The sequence below is a fragment of the Rhinoraja longicauda genome, chromosome 4 (genome assembly GCF_053455715.1).
Source record: "Rhinoraja longicauda isolate Sanriku21f chromosome 4, sRhiLon1.1, whole genome shotgun sequence".
NCBI lineage: Eukaryota > Metazoa > Chordata > Chondrichthyes > Rajiformes > Arhynchobatidae > Rhinoraja > Rhinoraja longicauda.
Genome location: NC_135956.1, coordinates 8,261,690 through 8,280,403, shown reverse-complemented (window position 1 = coordinate 8,280,403; position 18,714 = coordinate 8,261,690). Strand labels below are relative to the sequence as shown.

Here is an 18,714-nt window from a genome sequence, read left to right as displayed (position 1 = left end):
GTTACGTCCTTTTATTCCGAGGCTGTGCCCTCTGGTCCTGGGCTCTCCCAGTAGTGGAAACATCCTCTCCACATCCACTCTATCCGGGTCTCCTGTCTGAAGGAGGCAGGATACTTCATACTGCATTAATCTGTTACTGTGCCTTTTTTTGTCAACCAGCTTCTGAGAAAGGTCAGAAGGTCGATGAGTGACAGGAGCAGAATTAGGCCATTCGGCCCATCAAGTCTACTCCACTATTCAATCATGGCTGATCTATCTCTCCCTCCTATCCCATTCGCCTGCTTTCTCCCCATAACCCCTGACACCCGTAATAATCAAGAATCTATATCTCTGCCTTAAAAATATCCACTGACTTGGCCTCCAGAGCCTTCGGTGGCAAATAATTCCACAGATTCGCCACCCTCTGTCTAAAGCATACAGTCACATTATATAACAGCTTGGTTTGGGGACAGCTCTGCCCAAATTTCACAAAAGATTGCAGTGACTTGTGGACGTAACCCAGTCCATCACACAGACCAGACTCCCCACCATCGACTCCATCTACACTTCATGCTGCCTCAGGAAAGCAGCCAACATAATTAATGGCTTGTCCCATCCCGGCCATTCCTCCTTCTCCCCGCTCCTGTTCGGCAGAAGGTGCAGAAGATTGAAAGCTCGCACAACCAGACTCAGGAACAGCTTCTTCCGCTCTGTTATCAGGCTTCTGAACGGCCCTTCCATAAGCTAGGGCACTGTCCGATTCACCTCTACCCCATTGCGGACATTGGACTTTGTCTGTGGAACTGGTGCGCTACAATGCTGAGAACTATATTCTGCACTCTGTATCTTCCCCTTTGCTCTACCTAGTGTACTTGAGTTTGACTTATGTTTTAGACTTTTAGATGTACAGCGTTGAAGTAGGCCCTTGGCATTGAAAGCATCTTAACCTGTTATTCTTCATTGATACTCAAGGACATCGTTACTGAGTTTAGTTTACAGCACAAAAACAGGCCCTTCAGCCCAACTTGCCCATGCCAACCAAGATGCCCCATCTACACTAGTCCCACTTGCCTGCATTTTGCCCAAATCCCTCTAAATCTTACTAACCATGTACTATGTTCTACGTTACCCAGTTTAGTTTAGCTTGCTTTAGAGATACAACACGAAAACGTTGGCGATCACGGTGGCACAGCGGTAGAGTTGCTGCCTTACAGCGAATGCAACTCAGGTTCGATCCTGACTACGGGCACCGTCTGTACGGAGTTTGTACGTTCTCCCCGTGACCTGCGTGGGTTTTCTCCGAGATCTTCGGTTTCCTCCCACACTCCAAAGACGTACAGGTTTGTAGGTTAATTGGCTGGGCAAATGTAAAAATGGTCTCTAGTGTGTGTAGGATAGTGTTAATGTGCGGGGATCGCTGGGCGGCATGGACCCGGTGGGCCGAAGGGCCTGTTTCTGCGCTGTATCTCTAAATATCGAAACAGCCCCTTCAGACTTAAACTAAACAAAGTCATGTTCATAGTGATTTAATTTTTTTAAAGTTATTTTATTTATTATTATTTATTTATTATTATTTATATTCATAAGGGATAGGAGCAGAAGTAGGCCATTCGGCCCATCAGGTCGACTCCACCATTCAATCACGGCTGATCTATCTCTCCCTCCTAACCCCATTCTCCTGCCTGCTCACCATAACCCCTGACACCCGTGCTAATCGAGAATCAAGAACCATACTCATCAACTAATCGAGAGACTGCACCAACCAGCGATCCCCGCACACTAGCACTATCCCACACACAATTTACAACTTTACCGAAGCCAATTAACCTGCAAACTTGTACGTCTTTGGAGTGTGGGAGGAAACCGGAGCACCTGGAGAAAGCCCACACGGTCACAGGGAAATGTACAAACTTCGTACAGACAGCACCTGTAGTCGGGATTGAACCCGGGTCTCTGACGCTGTAAGGCAGCGGCTCTACCCGCTGAACCACCATGCCGCCATGTCACAGTCAGGAACAAGTTCTCACCTTAGCTTCTCCGAAGACGATGTAGATGTCAGACACCGGGCTCTTGAAGACATCGGGTTTTGTTATCACAAACAGGATGTTCTTGGACTTTCTGATCGTTATCCGTGTCACACCATGGACCTGGCGTAGACCCAGCTTAGACATGGCCTGGGACAGAGTTGGTGGGGATGGGGTGGGGTGGGGTGGATAAGTGGAAGAGAGAGAGAGAGAAAGAATAAGGGACAGACGCAAGGAATCTGCATGGAAACAGGCCCTTCGGCCTATCGCGTTCACGCCGACCAGCGATCATCCGTTCACACCGTTTATATGTTATCCCACTTTCTCATCCACTCCCTACACTTGATGGGCAATTTTCAGATGGACAATTAACCTACAAACCTGCATCAATAAAGTCTTGTCTCGGCGCAGGTCTGTCTTTGGAAATACACCGTAGAAACAAGCCCTTTAGCCGACAAGGTCCATGCTAACCAGTAATCACCCTGTACACTAGCTTTATGCTACTACACACTTGGGACAATTTATAATTTTTTTAACTGAAGCCAATTAATCTACAAACCTGTACACCTTTGGAGCTGAGTTACTCCAGCTTATAGCATCCATCTTTGGTTTAAACCAGCATCTGTAGTTCCTTGTGTAGGAAGGAACTGCAAATGCTGATTTAAACCTACAAAGAGCAACAAAAAGCTGGAGTAACTCAGCGGGACAAGCAGCATCTCTGGAGAAGAGAAACGGGTGACGTTTCGGGTCGAGACCATTCTTCCTACAGTGTTAACATCCATGTGGTCTGTCTAAGTCTTGGTCATGTGGATCACAGGTTTGTACGTGCGTGCTGAGCTCCAGAACTAGGGTTACAGTTTAAGAATAAGGAGTAGGACTGAGATGAGGAAAAACATTTTCACCCAGAGAGTTGTGAATCTGTGGAATTCTCTGCCACAGAAGGCAGCGGAGGCCGATTCACTGGATGCTTTCAAGAGAGTTAGATTTAGCTCTTAGGGCTAATGGAATCAAGGGATATGGGGAGAAAGCAGGAACGGGGTACTGATTTAGGATGATCAGCCATGATCACATTGAATGGCGGTGCTGGCTCGAAGGGCTGAATGGCCGACTCCTGCACCTATTGTCTATTGTCTAATTCACTGAATGTTTTCAAGAGAGAGTTGGATTTAGCTCTTAGGACTAATGGAATCAAGAGATATGGGGAGAAAGTAGGAACGGGGTACTGATTTTGGATGATCAGCCATGATCATATTGAATGGCAGCGCTGGCTCGAAGGGCCGAATGGCCTACTCCTGCACCTATTTTCGATGTTTCTATGTTTCAACACGCCTGTTCACACGTGCGTACGCCGCTGTTTGTGGACATGTATTGACTCACCTTGCGTGCCTTCTTCTCACTGCGGCTCTGCTTGGCTTTGCTGATGGGCTCATCGCCAATCCCCACTGCCTGAGCCAACTGCGACTGCCAGCCAATGTTACCCAAGAAAAAGAGAACAAATTGTACTTAACGTTCAGACATTCTCTACACCAAAAATATTCTTGCCCCCGTCAAAGACAGCCATTCCCTGGTTAAAAAGGGCGGTCACGGTGGCGCAGCGGTAGAGTTGCTGCCTTACAGCGAATGCAGCGCCGGAGACCCGGGTTCGATCCCGACTACGAGTGCTGTCTGTACGGAGTTTGCACGTTCTCCCCGTGACCTGCGTGGGTTTTCTCCGAGATCTTCGGTTTCCTCCCACATTCCAAAGACGTACAGGTATGTAGGTTAATTGGCTTGGTAAATGTAAAAATTGTCCCTCGTGTGTGTGGGATGGTGTTAATGTGCGGGGATCGCTGGGCGGCGCGGACACGGTGGGCCTGTTTCTGTGCTGTGTCTCTAAACTAAACAAAACATCCTTTGTACAACTCCTCTACCTTCTGTCGTGGGGTACACTGAGACTGACTCCCCTCTCCCCCCCCCACCTTAATTTCATGTTTTGTGTATTTTGAGTTATTATGAGTGTTGGCAGATTAATCTCCCTCCTGGGATCAATAAAGTTCTATGGTATCGTATCGTATCGAGTCGTTAGATACAACATGGATTGGATGCAGAGGAGATTATTACCCAACCGTCTGCCCATCAAACAACCCCACTCCGTCACTGTATCCACCTATCACTTAGCGTAGAATTTGTCCCTTTGGCCCAATTTCCCACACCAGCCAACATGTCCCATCTACACTAGTCCCACCTGCCTGCATTTGGCCCATATCCTTCCAAACCTGTCCTAGCCATGTAGCTGTCCAACTGTTAGTTTTACATTAGTTCAGAGGTACAGCATGGAAACAGGCCCTTCGGCCCACTGGGTCCGTGCCAACCAGTGATCCCCACACACTAACACTATCCGACACGCTCTGGAGACAATTTATCATTCCAATTTACACCAGCCAACATGCCCCATCTACACTAGTCCCACCTGCCTGCATTTGGCACATATCCCTCTGAACCTGTCCAATCCATGTACCTGTTCAAACGTTGCGATACCTGCCTCAACGACCTCCTCTGGCAGCTCACTCCATACACCCACCACCCTTTGTGTGGAAAAGTTACCCCTCAGGTTCCTGTTAAACCTTTCCCCCCTCACCTTGAACTTATGCCCTCTGGTTTTCGACTCCCTTCCACTGTGCATTTTCCCGATCTATTCCTCCCAAGATTTTGTACTCGCCAGGCCTTGTCCCGCTCTCACCCCCCCTTCTCCAGTTTTCTCCCCCCTCCCACATCCATCAGTCTGATCCGACACTCCAGATGCTGCCTGACCTGCCGAGTTCCTCCAGCACTTTGTGTATTTCTCAAGATCCCAGCATCTGCAGTTGCTCACGTCTGCAAGCGTCTGTACAACACTGAGTCCTCAGTACAACATGGGTGTGTGAATCCCACTCTTCCCAAGGGCAATGGCAGACGACATTACGGGTGGAGACCCTTCTTCATTCTGAAGGAGGTGTTTTGCCCAAGACTTCACCATTGGGCCCCATATCTGAGGAAGGATGTGCTGGCCCTGGAGAGGGTCCAGAGGAGGTTTACGAGAATGATCCCAGGAATGAGTGGGTTAACATATAACGAGCGTTTGACGGCACTGGGCCTGTACTCGCTGGTTTAGAAGAATGAGGGGGGACCTCAATGAAACGTACAGAATAGTGAAAGGCCTGGATAGAGTGGATGTTGAGAGGATGTTTCCACTAGTGGGAGAGATTAGGACTGGAGGTCATAGCCTTTAGGAAGGAGATGAGGAGGAATCTCTTTAGTCAGAGGGTGGCGAATCTGTGGAATTCTTTGCCACACAAGGATGTGGAGGCCGTTAATGGATATTTTTAAGGCAGAGATATAGATTCTTGATCATTACGGGGGTCAGAGGTTATGGGGAGAAGGCAGGGATATCCAGAGTAGCGATGTAGAGGTGACCCACTGGCTGCCCTACTGTACAGCCAGAATAATGTGCACAAAAGGACAACGCATCCCCTCCAGGCTGACTATTCAGTAATTGCTGCTCATATTCCTAGCGGCTGTGTTTCAGACTTGGCTTTGATGGTAATGTCCCATTGATTTGCATCAGGATGCACCGGGATGAATTTCTACCCCAAATCTGATTCCGTTCCAAATTCTGCTCTGAAATCGCTTTTATTTGTCTTAATCTATTTCAACATCTGATGAGGGTTTGTTGGCACTGGGTCACTACTCATTGGAGTTTAGAAGGATGAGGTGGGGACTTACCAAAGAGTGAAAGGCCTGGACTGAGTGGATGTTGAGAGGGTGTTCCCGCTAGTGGGAGAGGGACCAGAAGCCACAGCCTCAGAATTAGAGAACGTTCCTTTAGGAAGGAGATGTGGAGGCCAAGTCAATGGATATTTTTAAGACAGAGATAGATAGATTCTTGATCAGTACGGGTGTCAGGGGTTATGGGGAGAAGGCAGGAGAATGGAATTAAGAGGGAGAGCTAGATCAGCCGTGATTGAATGGTGTATACTTGATGGGCCGAATGGTCTAATTCTGGTCTTATCGCTTATGAACTTATTCACAAGCTCAATGATCTTGGTGCATCTCGGAGGAATTAGAGCTGGCTTGCCCTTTCCTCATGGTTCGGTGTGTGAGGTTGAGAGTACTGTGGCAGAAACCCCACCAAGAGTTTATCCACTTTTGGTGGAACAAGCTGGAACAAGCGCAGAGCAGCTTTATGAGGACATTTATGAGGAAGTCAAATCAGGCCAGGATATTCACTGGGAACGGCAGGGCCCTGGGGAGTGGTGTGGAGCAGAGGGATCGAGGAGTGCAGGTACACAGTTCCCAGAAAGTGGGGTCACAGATAGACAGGCAGTGTTGTAGAGCAGAGGGATCTAGGTATACAGTTCCTTGAAAGTGGTGCCACAGGTAGACAGGGAGTGTTGTAAAGCAGGGGGATCTAGGAGTGCAGGTACACTGTTGCTTAAAAGTGGGGTCACAGGTAGACAGGCAGTGTTGCAGAGCAGAAGGGCGGCACGGTAGCGCAGCGGTAGAGTTGCTGCCTTACAGCGAATGCAGCGCCGGAGACTCAGGTTCGATCCCGACTATGGGCGCCGTCTGTACGGAGTTTGTACGTTCTCCCCGTGACCTGCGTGGGTTTTCTCCGAGATCTTCAGTTTCCTCCCACACTCCAAAGACGTACAGGTATGTAGGTTAATTGGCTGGGCAAATGTTTTAAAAAATTGTCCCTTGTGTGTGTAGGATAGTGTTAATGTGCGGGGATCGCTGGGCGGCGCGGATCCGGTGGGCCGAAGGGCCTGTTTCCGCGCTGTATCTCTAAATCTAAATCTAAAGGATCTAGGTATGCAGTTCCTTGAAAGTGGTGTCACAGGTAGACAGGGAGTGTTGTAGAGCCAAGGGATCTAGGAGTGCAGGTACACTGTTCCCTGAAAGTAGCGTCACAAGTATATAGGGAGTTTTGTAGAGCAGAGGGATCTCAGAGTGCAGGTACGCAGTTCTTAGAAAGGCAGTGTTGTCGAGCAGAGGGATCTAGGAGTGCAGGTATACAGTTCCTTGAAAGTGGTGCCACAGGTAGTCAGGGAGTGTCGTAGAGCAGAGGGATCTAGGAGTGCATGTTTACAGTTCCTTGAAAGTGGGGTCACAGGTAGACAGGGTGTGTTGTAGAGCAGAGGGATCCAGGAGTGCAGGTACACAGTTTCCTGAAGTGGTCAAGAAGGCTTTCAGTACATTGACCGTCATCAGTCAAGATATTGAGTGTGGAAGTTGGGATGTTATGTTACTGTTGTACAAGACATTGGTGAGACCATATTTGGAGTATTGTCTTCAGTTTTGGTCACCCTGCAGTAGGAAATACGTCACTCAGCTGAAAGGACGCAGAGAAGATTTACGAGAATGTTGCCAGGACTGGGGGCCTGAGATAAAGGGAGAGGTTGTGCAGGCTAGGACGTTATTCCTTGGAGCACAGGAGGCTGATGTGTGATCTGAAAGAGGTGTACAAAATCATGAGTGAAAAAGATCAGGTGAAGTCTTTTACCTGGGGTTGGGGAATCAAGAACCAGAGGATATCGATTTAAGGTAATAGCGAAAAGATTTAATAGGAACCTGAGGGGCAACTTTTTCACACAGACTGGCTAGGTATATGGAACGAGCTGCCAGAGGAGGTAATTAAGGCAGGTATTATAAAAGCATTTAAAGTCACGGACAGATACATGTTTAGGAAATGCTTAGAAGCATATGGGCCAAACGCAGGCAAATGGGACTAGCTTAGATGGGGCATCTTGGTCAGCATGGACAGGTTGGGCTGAAGTGCCTGGTTCCATGCTGTAACGACGGTTTGATTCTATCATTGAATCTACTACCAGTATCAATTCAAACAGTGTAACCTGGATAACAAAATGTAAAAATGATCAATTCTTCCTGTTGGTTTTCAGTCGCCTTTCATCTGTTACTGACGCATCTCACACCAGGCATAGAGATCTCCTGATTTACACTGTTGCAGCCTCCTGCAAATATAACACATCTTTGCAACCACTTCAGTCACAGATGAGGCGCCAGAAGGCTGGAGAACAGACAATGTGGCTGCTCTGTTTCAGAAGGGCAACAGGGTCAAACCTGGACCTTATAGCCTGAAGAAGGGCCTCGACCCGAAACATCACCCATTCCTTCTCGAGAGAGAAGCTGCCTGACCCGCTGAGTTACTCCAGCATTTTGTGACTATCTTATGGGTAGCCTGGTCACGCCTGGTCAAGGCAGCCGGCATCATCAGAGACCCACACCACCCTGGCCACGCTCTCATTCCAGTCCTGCCATCGGGAAGAAGGTACAGGAGCCTGAAAACTGTAACGTCCAGGTTCAGGAACAGCCTCTTCCCTACAGCCATCAGGCTATTAAACACCACAACCTCCAAATAAGCTCTGAACTACATAGACTATTATTATTATTATTGCACTATTATTGTTTGTTTTTATGTGCACGCATGTGTGTGTGTGTGTGTGTGTGTGCGTGTGCATGTGTGTATATATATATATATACATACATATATATATGTATATATAGTCTGAAGAAGGGTCTCGACCCGAAACGTCGCCCATTCCTTCTCTCCCGAGATGCTGCCTGACCTGCTGAGTTACTCCAGCATTTTGTGAATAAATACCTTCGATTTGTACCAGCATCTGCAGTTATTTTCTTATATTATATATATATATGTATGTGATTTGTATAGATGTGTATATGTGAGTATGTGTATACATACCCTGAAGCTACTGCCATGTTGTTATATTGTTTACAGAGTACTATGTTTATATATCTGTGTACGAAGAAACTGCAGGTACTGGTTTAAACTGAAGATAGACACAAAATGCTGGAGTAATTCAGCGGGACAGGCAGCATCTCTGGAGAGAAGGAATGGGTGACATTTCGGGTCAAGACGCTTAGGTCATAAGATCAAAAGTGATACGAACACTCAGAGGGTCTGAGCTATAGGGCAGGCTAGGACTTTAGTGTGCAGGAGGCTGATGGATGATCTTATGGAGGTGCATAAGGTCATGAGAGGCAAGGATAGGGTGAATGCATAGAATCTTTTTCACAAAGTAGGGGAATCAAGAGCCAGGGGACGTAGGTTTATAGTGAATGGGGATTTTTTTTATAGGAACCTGAGGGGCAAGTTTTTCACACAAATGTTAGTGGGGTATGGAATGAGTGGCCAGAAGAGGTATTTGAGGCAGGTACTATAACACCATTTAAAAGACATTTGGACAGGTACATGGATAGGAATGGTTTAGACGGTTCAGATTAAAGATTCTTTAGCCAGAGGGTGGTGAATCTGTGAAATTCATTGCTACAGACAGTTGTGGAGGCCGTCAATGGATATTTTTAAGGCAGAGATAGATTCTTGATTAGTACGGGGTGTATGATTAGTATGGGGTTGAGAGGGAATGATAGATCAGCCATGATTGAATGACGGGGTAGACTCGATGGGCCAAATGGCCTAATTCAGCTCCTATGATTTATGAACTTATGAATGGTTAGTGGCCAAAAGTGGGCACATGGCAGTAGCTCAGATAGGACATGTTGGTCGCCTTGGGTTGAAGGATCTGCTTCAGTGAAGTAGTGTGTAGGATAGTGTAGGATAGGGTTTATAACCTGCACTGTGTAGAGAAAGGATTGACATTGGCGTCCGTACCACACACCTGTTCTTGTCCGGCAAGTGGCGACGAGACCTCGGGCTCCTCCAGGTCAGGTACAGAGACATCGCTGTCCGATTCATTGCAAGACCCTGCGGACGCAGAGCGGCAGCATTAGTCAAGTCAAGTCAAGTCAATTTTATTTGTATAGCACATTTAAAAACAACCCACGTTAACCAAAGTGCTGTACATCAGTGCAGGTACTAAGAACGAACATACAATGGCACACAAACATAACAGCACATACATAAACAGTTCACAGGGCCCCCTCAGAGGGCCTCAAATGCTAGGGAGTAGAAATAGGTTTTGAGCCTGGACTTAAAGGAGTCGATGGAGGGGGCAGTTCTGATGGGGAGAGGGATGTTGTTCCACAGTCTCGGAGCTGCAACCGCAAAAGCGCGGTCACCCCTGAGCTTAAGCCTAGACCGCGGGATAGTGAGTAGCCCCAAGTCGGCCGACCTGAGGGACCTGGAGATAGAGTGGTGGGTTAGAAGATTCTTGATATGGGGGGGCAAGCCCGTTTAGGGCTTTGTATGTGCAATTAGTGACACTGGGAGAAGGCAGGAACAGGGTACTGATTGGGGATGATCAGCCATGATCACAGTGAATGGCGGAGCTGGCTCAAAGGGCCGAATGGCCTACTCCTGCACCTATTGTCTATTGGCTCGTTCATAAGTGATAGGACTTTTTCCACACAGAGAGCTGTGAATCTGTCGAATTCTCTGCCACAGAAGGCAGTGGAGGCCAATTCACAGGATGCATTCAGGTTTAGAGAGTTGGATACAGCTCTTAGGGCTAACGGAATCAAGGGATGTGGGGAGAAAGCAGGAACGGGGTACTGATTTTGGATGATCAGCCATGATCATATTGAATGGCGGTGCTGGCTCAAAGGGCCAAATGGCCTCCTCCTGCACATATTTTCTATGTTTCTAGGAATAAAATGAGGCAACTTGGCCCATCAAGTCTAATCTGCCATTCAATCATGGCTGATCATCCAACCCCATCCTCCTGCCTTCTCGCCAGGGGTCACAGCCTCAGAATTAAAGACGTTTCTTTAGGAAAGAGGAGGAAGAATTTCTTGAAACAGAGGGTGGTGAATCTGCAGAATTCATTGGCACAGAGGGCTGTGGAGGCCAAGTCAATGGATATTTTTAATGCAGAGTTAGATAGATTCTTGATTAGTACGGGTGTCAGGGCTTATGGGGAGAAGGTAGGAGAATGGGGTTTGGAGGGGAAGATAGACCAGCCGTGATTGAATGGCGGAGTGGACTTGATGGGCCGAATGGCCTAATCACTTATGAACATGAACATGAGATAAAATGATGCGCAAGGTGATCTGATCTTCAGGGAAACCGGAGCCCCCAGGGGAAACACTGAAGCACAATTTCTCTTACCTCTGTTGACTGTGGTGGTCTCGAATGTCCTTTGCTTCAGTGGGATCTGTGCGTCGATGGACTCTGATTGAACAGGGTCCTGCTGGGGTGGGCTTCTCTTCCTTACGCCTTCCAGCAGGATGGGGAAGGGCAGCTCGCTCTCGCTGGAGGACCTGGAGTCGGACGGACTGAAGGCGTGACGGCCCCGGCAGGTGGGCTCGGTATCCAAGGGCCTGGCTTCTGCCCGGGCAGAGTCCAGCTGACCCAACCCAGGGCACCGCTCCAAGCTCTCAGCCACCTGTGGGGCTACAAGGGAGCAGAGACGATTTACAAGATTGCTAAGTGTTTTAACCTCATGTGTCTCATCACATTGAGCAACGCAATCCTTTTTAGACAATAGACAATAGGCAATAGGTGCAGGAGGAGGCCATTCAGCCCTTCGAGCCAGCACCGCCATTCAATGTGATCATGGCTGATCATTCTCAATCAGTACCCCGTTCCTGCCTTCTCCCCATACCCCCTGACCCCGCTATCCTTAAGAGCACTATCCAGCTCTCTTGAATGCATTCAGAGAATTGGCCTCCACTGCCTTCTGAGGCCTTTTTCTCCTGGGAATGAGTCTGAAGAAGGGTCCCGACCCAAAACGTCACCTATCCACGTTCTCCAGAGATGCTGCCTGTCCCGCTTACCTACTCCAGCACCGTGTGTCTATAATCAGAGAGCTGGCCGCTTACCCTACTGATGTTTCGACTTTTATCTGGAGACCTGGTTTGTGGATTGCTCCAAATGTTCTCGGGTGGTTATGAATTTAACCTCCCTGTTGGCAGTCGCTCCCAGCTCTATAGCTGAGCACACTGAATGTGGACACAAAAAGCTGGAGTAACTCAGCGGGACAAGGCAACATCTCTGGAGAACATCTGTGAATAGGTGACGTTTGGGGTCGAGACCCTTCCTCAGACAGAAGAAGGCTGAAGTTAGCAGGGTCTTAAGAATGGTCTCGGCCTTGCCCATTCCTTCTCTCTTGAGATGCTGCCTGTCCCCGCTGAGTTATTCCAGCATCATGTGTCCATCTTAACTGCATTCCTGGTGCTGGGTCCATCCAAAGGATAATTCAGATCCCAGTTATTGAAATCAGGTTGGCACACTCCAAAGACGTACAGGTATGTAGGTTAATTGGCTGGGTAAATGTAAAAATTGTCCCTAGTGGGTGTAGGATAGTGTTAATGTACGGGGATCACTGGGCGGCACGGACTTGGAGGGCCGAAAAGGCCTGTTTCCGGCTGTAGATATATGATATGATATGATATGATGAATGCTTAAAGAACATTTGGTATTTTTTGCCTTCTGTCTCTTCAGTAATAAGAGCTGTGTTTAATTAGGACAGGCGAGAATTCATGATTTTCATGTCAGATATATTGTGCCTGGGCACTATGCTATATATCCATAAGATTCTTCCATAATGTTTCACCAGTTTCACCACCGTCAATCACAGAGGCATAGTTTTACAGCATGGAAACAGGCCCTTCGGCCCAACTTCCCCTCACCGACCAACATTCCCCATCTACACTAGTCCCACCTGCCTACGTTTGCCCCATATCCCTCCAAACCTGTCCTCTCCATGTACCTATCCAATTGTTTATTAAATGTTGGGATAGTCCCTGTCTCAACCACTTCCTCTGGCAACTCGTTCCATACACCCGCCACCGGTTGTGTGAAAAAGTTATCCATCAGGTTCCTATTAAATCTTTCCCCAATCACCTTAAACCTATGTCCTCGATTCCCCTACTCTGGTCAAGAGTCTCTGTGAATCAATCTACCCGATCTACTCCTCTCATGATTTTGTATACCTCTATAAGATCACCCCTCATCCTCCTGCGCTCCAAGGAATCAGATATATCCGAGGACATTGTGGGAAACTAGAGAGGAAATTGCGGGAGCCCCGGTTGAAACTTGCAAGTCGTCCTTAAATACAGGAGATGTGCCAGAGGATTGGAGGGTGGCAAATGTTGTACATCTTTTCAAGAAGGACTGCAGGTAAAATGCTGGGAACTATAGGCCGGTGAGCTTAACATCTGCAGTCGGTAAGTTACTGGAGAGTATTCTGAGGGATAGGATATACAGGCATTTGGATGGCAAGGGCTGATTAGGGACAGTCATCATGGTTTTGTACGTGGGAGGTCTTGTCTCACAAATCTGATTGATTTGTTTGAAAACGTGAGCAAAAAGGTAGATGAGGGCAGAGCTGTAGATGTTGTGTACATGGATTTCAGTAAGGCGCTCGACAAGGTTCCGCATGGTAGGCTGCTCTGGAAGGTTAGATCGCATGGGATCCAAGGAGAGATAGCTGAATGGAAAGCAAACTGGCTCCATGGAAGGAAGCAGAGGGTGATGGTGGAAGGTTGCTTCTCAGACTGGAGGCCTGTGACTAGTGGTGTGCCTCAGGGTTCGGTGCTGGGCCCGTTACTGTTTGTCATCTACATCAATGATTTGGATGAGAACATACAGGGCAAGATTAGCAAGTTTGCTGATGATACAAAAGTGGGTGGTTTTGCAGATAGTGAAGATGGTTGTGAACGATTGCAGCAGGATCTGGACCGATTGGCCAGGTGGGCGGAGGAATGGTTGATGAAATTTAACACACAGAAGTGTGAGGTGTTGCATTTTGGGATGTCGAACAAGGGCAGGACCTACACAGTAAATGGTAGGACTCTGGGTAGTGTTGTGGAGCAGAGAGATCTAGGCGTACAGGTGCATGGTTCCTTGAAGGTCGAGTCGCAGGTAGATAAGGTGGTCAAAAAGGTTTTTGGCACTTTGGCCTTCATCAGTCAGTGTACTGAATATAGAAGTTGGGAGGTCATGTTGCAGTTGTATAAGACGTTGGTGAGACCGCATTTAGAATATTGTGTTCAGTTCTGGGCACCATGTTATAGGAAAGATATTATCAAGCTTGAAAGGGTTCAGAAAAGATTTACGAGCATGTTGCCAGGACTAGAGGGTGTGAGCTAAAGGGAGATATTAAGTCGGCTGGGTCTCTATTCCATGGAGCGTAGGAGGATGAGGGGAGATCTTAAAGATGTGGACAAAATCATGAGAGGAATAGATCGGGTAGATGCACAGTCTTTTACCCAGAGTAGGGAAATCGAGGACCAGAGGACATGGGTTCAAGGTGAAGGGGAAAAGATTTAATAGGAATCCGAGGGGTAACATAGAAACATAGAAAATAGGTGCAGGAGTAGGTCATTCGGCCCTTCGAGCCTGCACCGCCATTCAATATGATCATGGCTGATCATCCAACTCAGTATCCCATACCTGCCTTCTCTCCATACCCCCTGATCCCTTTAGCCACAAGGGCCACATCTAACTCCCTCTTAAATATAGCCAATGAACTGGCCTCAACTACCTTCTGTGGCAGAGAATTCCACAGACTCTCCACTCTCTGTGTGAAGAAATGTTTTCTCATCTCGGTCCTAAAAGACTTCCCCCTTATCCTTAAGCTGTGACCCCTGGTTCTGGACTTCCCCAACATCGGGAACAATCTTCCCGCATCTAGCCTGTCCAACCCCTTAAGAATTTTATATGTTTCAATAAGATCCCCCTCAGTCTTCTAAATTCCAGCGAGTATAAGCCTAGTCTATCCAGTCTTTCTTTATATGAAAGTCCTGCCATTCCAGGGATCAATCTGGTGAACCTTCTCTGTACTCCCTCTAAGGCTAGAATGTCTTTCCTCAGATTAGGAGACCAAAACTGTACACAATACTCCAGATGCGGTCTCACCAAGGCCCTGTACAACTGCAGCAGAACCTCCCTGCTCCTATACTCAAATCCTTTTGCTATGAATGCCAACATACCATTCGCTTTTTCACACAGAGGGTGGTGGGTGTATGGAACAAGCTGCCAGAGGAGGTAGTTGAGGCTGGGACTATCCCATCGTTTATGAAACAGTTGGACAGGTACATGGATAGGACAGGTTTGGAGGGTTATGGACCAAGTGCAGGCAAGTGGGACTAGTGTAGCTGGGACATTGTTGGCCGGTGTGGGCAAGTTGGGCCGAAGGGCCTGTTTCCACACTGTTTCAATCAATGACTATAATCTAAAAGAATTCTCTCCTGCTCAACCTCTCCCTATAGCTCTGGCCCTCGAGTCCTGGCAACATCCTCTCAAATCTTCTCTGTGCCCTTTGCAGCTGGACAATATCTTCCATATAACATGGTACCCAAAACTAAATACGATGCGGCCTCGCCAACATCTTATACAACTGCAACACGACCTCCCAACGTCTGTACGCAATACTGTGTGACTGATGAAGGCCAATGTGCCGAAAGCCTTTTTGACCACCCTTTCTGCCTGTGACCCCACTTTCGATGAACTATGCACCTGCACTCCTAGATCCCTCTGCTCTACAACACTTCCCAGAGCCCTCCCGTTTACTGTGTAGGTTCTGCCCATGTTAGTGCTTCCAACATGCAACGCCTCACAATTCTTGCCTGTATTAGATTCCATCAGCCCACCTGCCCGACCGATCAAGATCTTGCTGCAATCTTTTGACTACAACAAAGTGTAACTTCAAGAAAAACCATACGTCTACCTTCTGAATTTGCCAAGTTATTGGAATGTGGACCAGCCACCTTGATGCAGTCTGCCAAGAAGGCACAACAACGCCTCTACTTCCTGTGGTGAGTGAAGAAATTCAGCTTGTCTCCAGCGACTCTTACAAACTTCTACCGGTGCAAGGGCCAGGAAGCGAGCGGGCAAGATCATCTCTGACCCCTCTCACCCTTGCCACAAACCCTTCGAAGCACTTCCCTCTGGAAGGCGACTCCGGACTGTCAAAGCAGCCACAGCCAGACATAAAAACAGCGTTTATTCCCACGAATGATAGTTCTACTCAATAACCAAAGTCTGTAGTCTCATTTTTGCTCTGGTTTATTTTTCACCCACATGTTTAGACCGTAATGTTGTATCCTTATTGTTTTGATGTGTTTATGCTTTATTCTTAATTGTTAACCGTATGTCTGTGTTGTCATTTGTGAGCAGAGCACCAAGGCACATTCCTTGTATCTGCACATACTTGGCCAATAAACGTATTCATTCATCGAGAGCATACTGTGGGGTTGCATCACAGCTTGGCTTGGCAACTGCCCAAGCCCGCAAGACATGGCAGAGGGTCGTAGATGAATCCCAGTCCATCGCACAGACCAGACCTCCCTCTAGCTCAGCCGATTGAGTCCTGGCAACAGCATTGTAAAATATAGAAACAAAAAACTGCAGATGCTGGTCTATACCAAAGACAAGACACAAAGTGCTGGAGTAACTCAGTGGGTCAGGCAGCACCTCTGGAGAACATGGACACAGAGTGCTGGAGTAACTCAGTGGGTCAGGCAGCACCTCTGGAGAAAAAGGACAGGTGATGTTTCAGATCGGGATCCTTCCTCAGACTGAAAATATGGGGGGGGGGGGGGGGAGAGCTGGAGGTGCGAAAAGACCAGGAGTAGTCCAGGCCAGACATAAATGACCTCAGGAAGGGCTATAACAACATTTTAAAGATATTCCCACAAGTCCATGGATAGACAATAGACAATAGGTGCAGGAGGAGGCCATTCGGCCCTTCGAGCCAGCACCGCCATTCAATGTGATCATGGCTGATCATTCCCAATCAGTACCCCATTCCTGCCTTCTCCCCATACCCCCTGACTCCGCTATCCTTAAGAGCTCTATCTAGCTCTCTCTTGAAAGCATTCAGAGAATTGGCCTCCACTGCCTTCTCAGGCAGAGAATTCCACAGATTCACAACTCTCTGACTGAAAAAGTTTTTCCTCATCTCTTATTCTTAAACTGTGGCCCCTTGTTCTGGACTCCCCCAACATTGGGAACATGTTTCCTGCCTCTAACGTGTCCAACCCGTTAATAATCTTATACGTTTTGATAAGATCTCCTCTCATCCTTCTAAATACCAGTGTATACAAGCCTAGTCGCTCCAGTCTTTCAACATACGACAGTCCCGCCATTCCGGGAATTAACCTAGTAAACCTACACTGCACGCCCTCAATAGCAAGAATATCGTTCCTCAAATTTGGAGACCAAAACTGCACACAGTACTGCAGGTGCGGTCTCACTAGGGCCCTGTACAACTGCAGAAAAGGTTTAGAGGGAAATCGGTCAAACATGGACAGGTGGGACTTGTGTAATTGGGGCATTTTGGTCAGTATGAACAAGTTGGGCCGAAGGGCCTGTTTCCTTGCTGTATGATTCTATAACTCTATTTGGTCCCTATCCCTTTAAATGTTGTTCTAGTACCTAACTCAACTACCTCCTCCGGCAGCTCGTTCCATACACCCACCACCCTCTGCATGAAAAAGTTGCCTCAGGTTCCTATTAAATATTTCCCCTCTCATCTTGAACCTACTGCCTCTAGTTCTTGATTCCCCTACTTTGGGAAAAAGGACAGAGCATTTATCTTATGTATGCCCCTCATCATTTTATGTTCCCTAAGAAAACCTTTCAGTTTAGTTTAGTTTAGAGATACAGCGCGGAAACAGGCCCTTTCGGCCCACCGGGTCCGCGCCGACCAGCGATCCCCACACACTAACACTATCCTACACCCACTAGGGACAATTTTTTTAAACATTTACCAAGCCAATTAACCTACAAACCGGCACGTATTTGGAGTGTGGGAGGAAACCGAAGATCACACTCTCTAGCTAACACTCTCTAATCCAGGCAGCATTTTGGTAAACTCTTCCTCTCCAAAAACTTTACATTCCTCCTGTCATGGTACCTGTCCAAATGTTTAGTAGACATACAGTAGTACAGTAGATAGGAAATGTTCTGAAGGATATGGGCAGGTGCAGGCAAATGGAACTAGCTTGGATGGGGCTACTTTGTCAGCATGGACGATTTGGGCTGAAGGGCCTGTTTCAGTGCTGTATGACTCTGAGTTTAAGACTGTATTCCTTGGAGCGCAGGAGGGTGAGAGATGATTGTATAGGAGCAATGAAATATGAGGTGCTGTTCCTCCAATTTCCGGTGGGACTCACTATGGCACTGAAGGAGGCCCATGACAGAAAGGTCAGACTGGGAATGGGAGGGGGAGTTGAAGTGCTCGTCCACCGGCTGTTTAGAGGTGTATAAGATCATGAGGGGAATAGATAGGGTGAATGCACAGGGTGGGGGAATCAAGAACCAGAGGACATAGGTTTATAAGGTCATAAGTGACAGGAGCAGAATTAGGCCATTCGGCCCACCAACTGAAGAAGGGTCTCGACCCGAAACGTCACCCATTCCTTCTCTCCCGAGATGCTGCCTGACCTGCTGAGTTACTCCAGCATTTTGTGAATAAATACCTTTGATTTGTACCAGCATCTGCAGTTATTTTCTTAAATTATATAACTCTACTCCGCCATTCAATCATGGCTGATCTATCTCCCCCTCCCAACCCCATTCTCCTGCCTTCTCCTCATAACCTCTGACAACCGTATTATTCAAGAATCTATCCATCTCTGCCTTAAAAATATCCATTGACTTGACTTGGCCACTGACTTGGCCTCCACGGCCTTCTGTGGCAATGAATTCCACAGATTCACCACCCTCTGACTAAAGAAATTCCTTCTCATCTTCCTAAAGGAACATCCTTTAATTCTGAGGTTTAAGGTGAGAGGGCAAAGATTTAAT

The 18,714-nt window shown here is 47.6% G+C and overlaps 1 protein-coding gene across 2 annotated transcripts in view; it reads right to left on the bottom strand.

Annotated features, from left to right (window-relative positions):
• Positions 1-18,714, bottom strand: part of LOC144592555 (uncharacterized) — a 74,581-nt gene that overhangs the window by 10,647 nt on the left and 45,220 nt on the right. Inside the window, exons 3-6 of one of the 2 annotated variants that reach the window (XM_078397141.1) lie at positions 11,068-11,352; positions 9,680-9,765; positions 3,381-3,458; positions 2,007-2,153 (exon numbers count right to left, since the gene is read on the bottom strand). In XM_078397141.1, the coding sequence (XP_078253267.1) occupies positions 2,007-2,153; positions 3,381-3,458; positions 9,680-9,765; positions 11,068-11,352 (596 nt within the window). Of the gene's footprint in view, positions 1-2,006; positions 2,154-3,380; positions 3,465-9,679; positions 9,766-11,067; positions 11,353-18,714 lie in introns of both variants that reach the window. The other variant, XM_078397140.1, reaches the window with a different exon arrangement.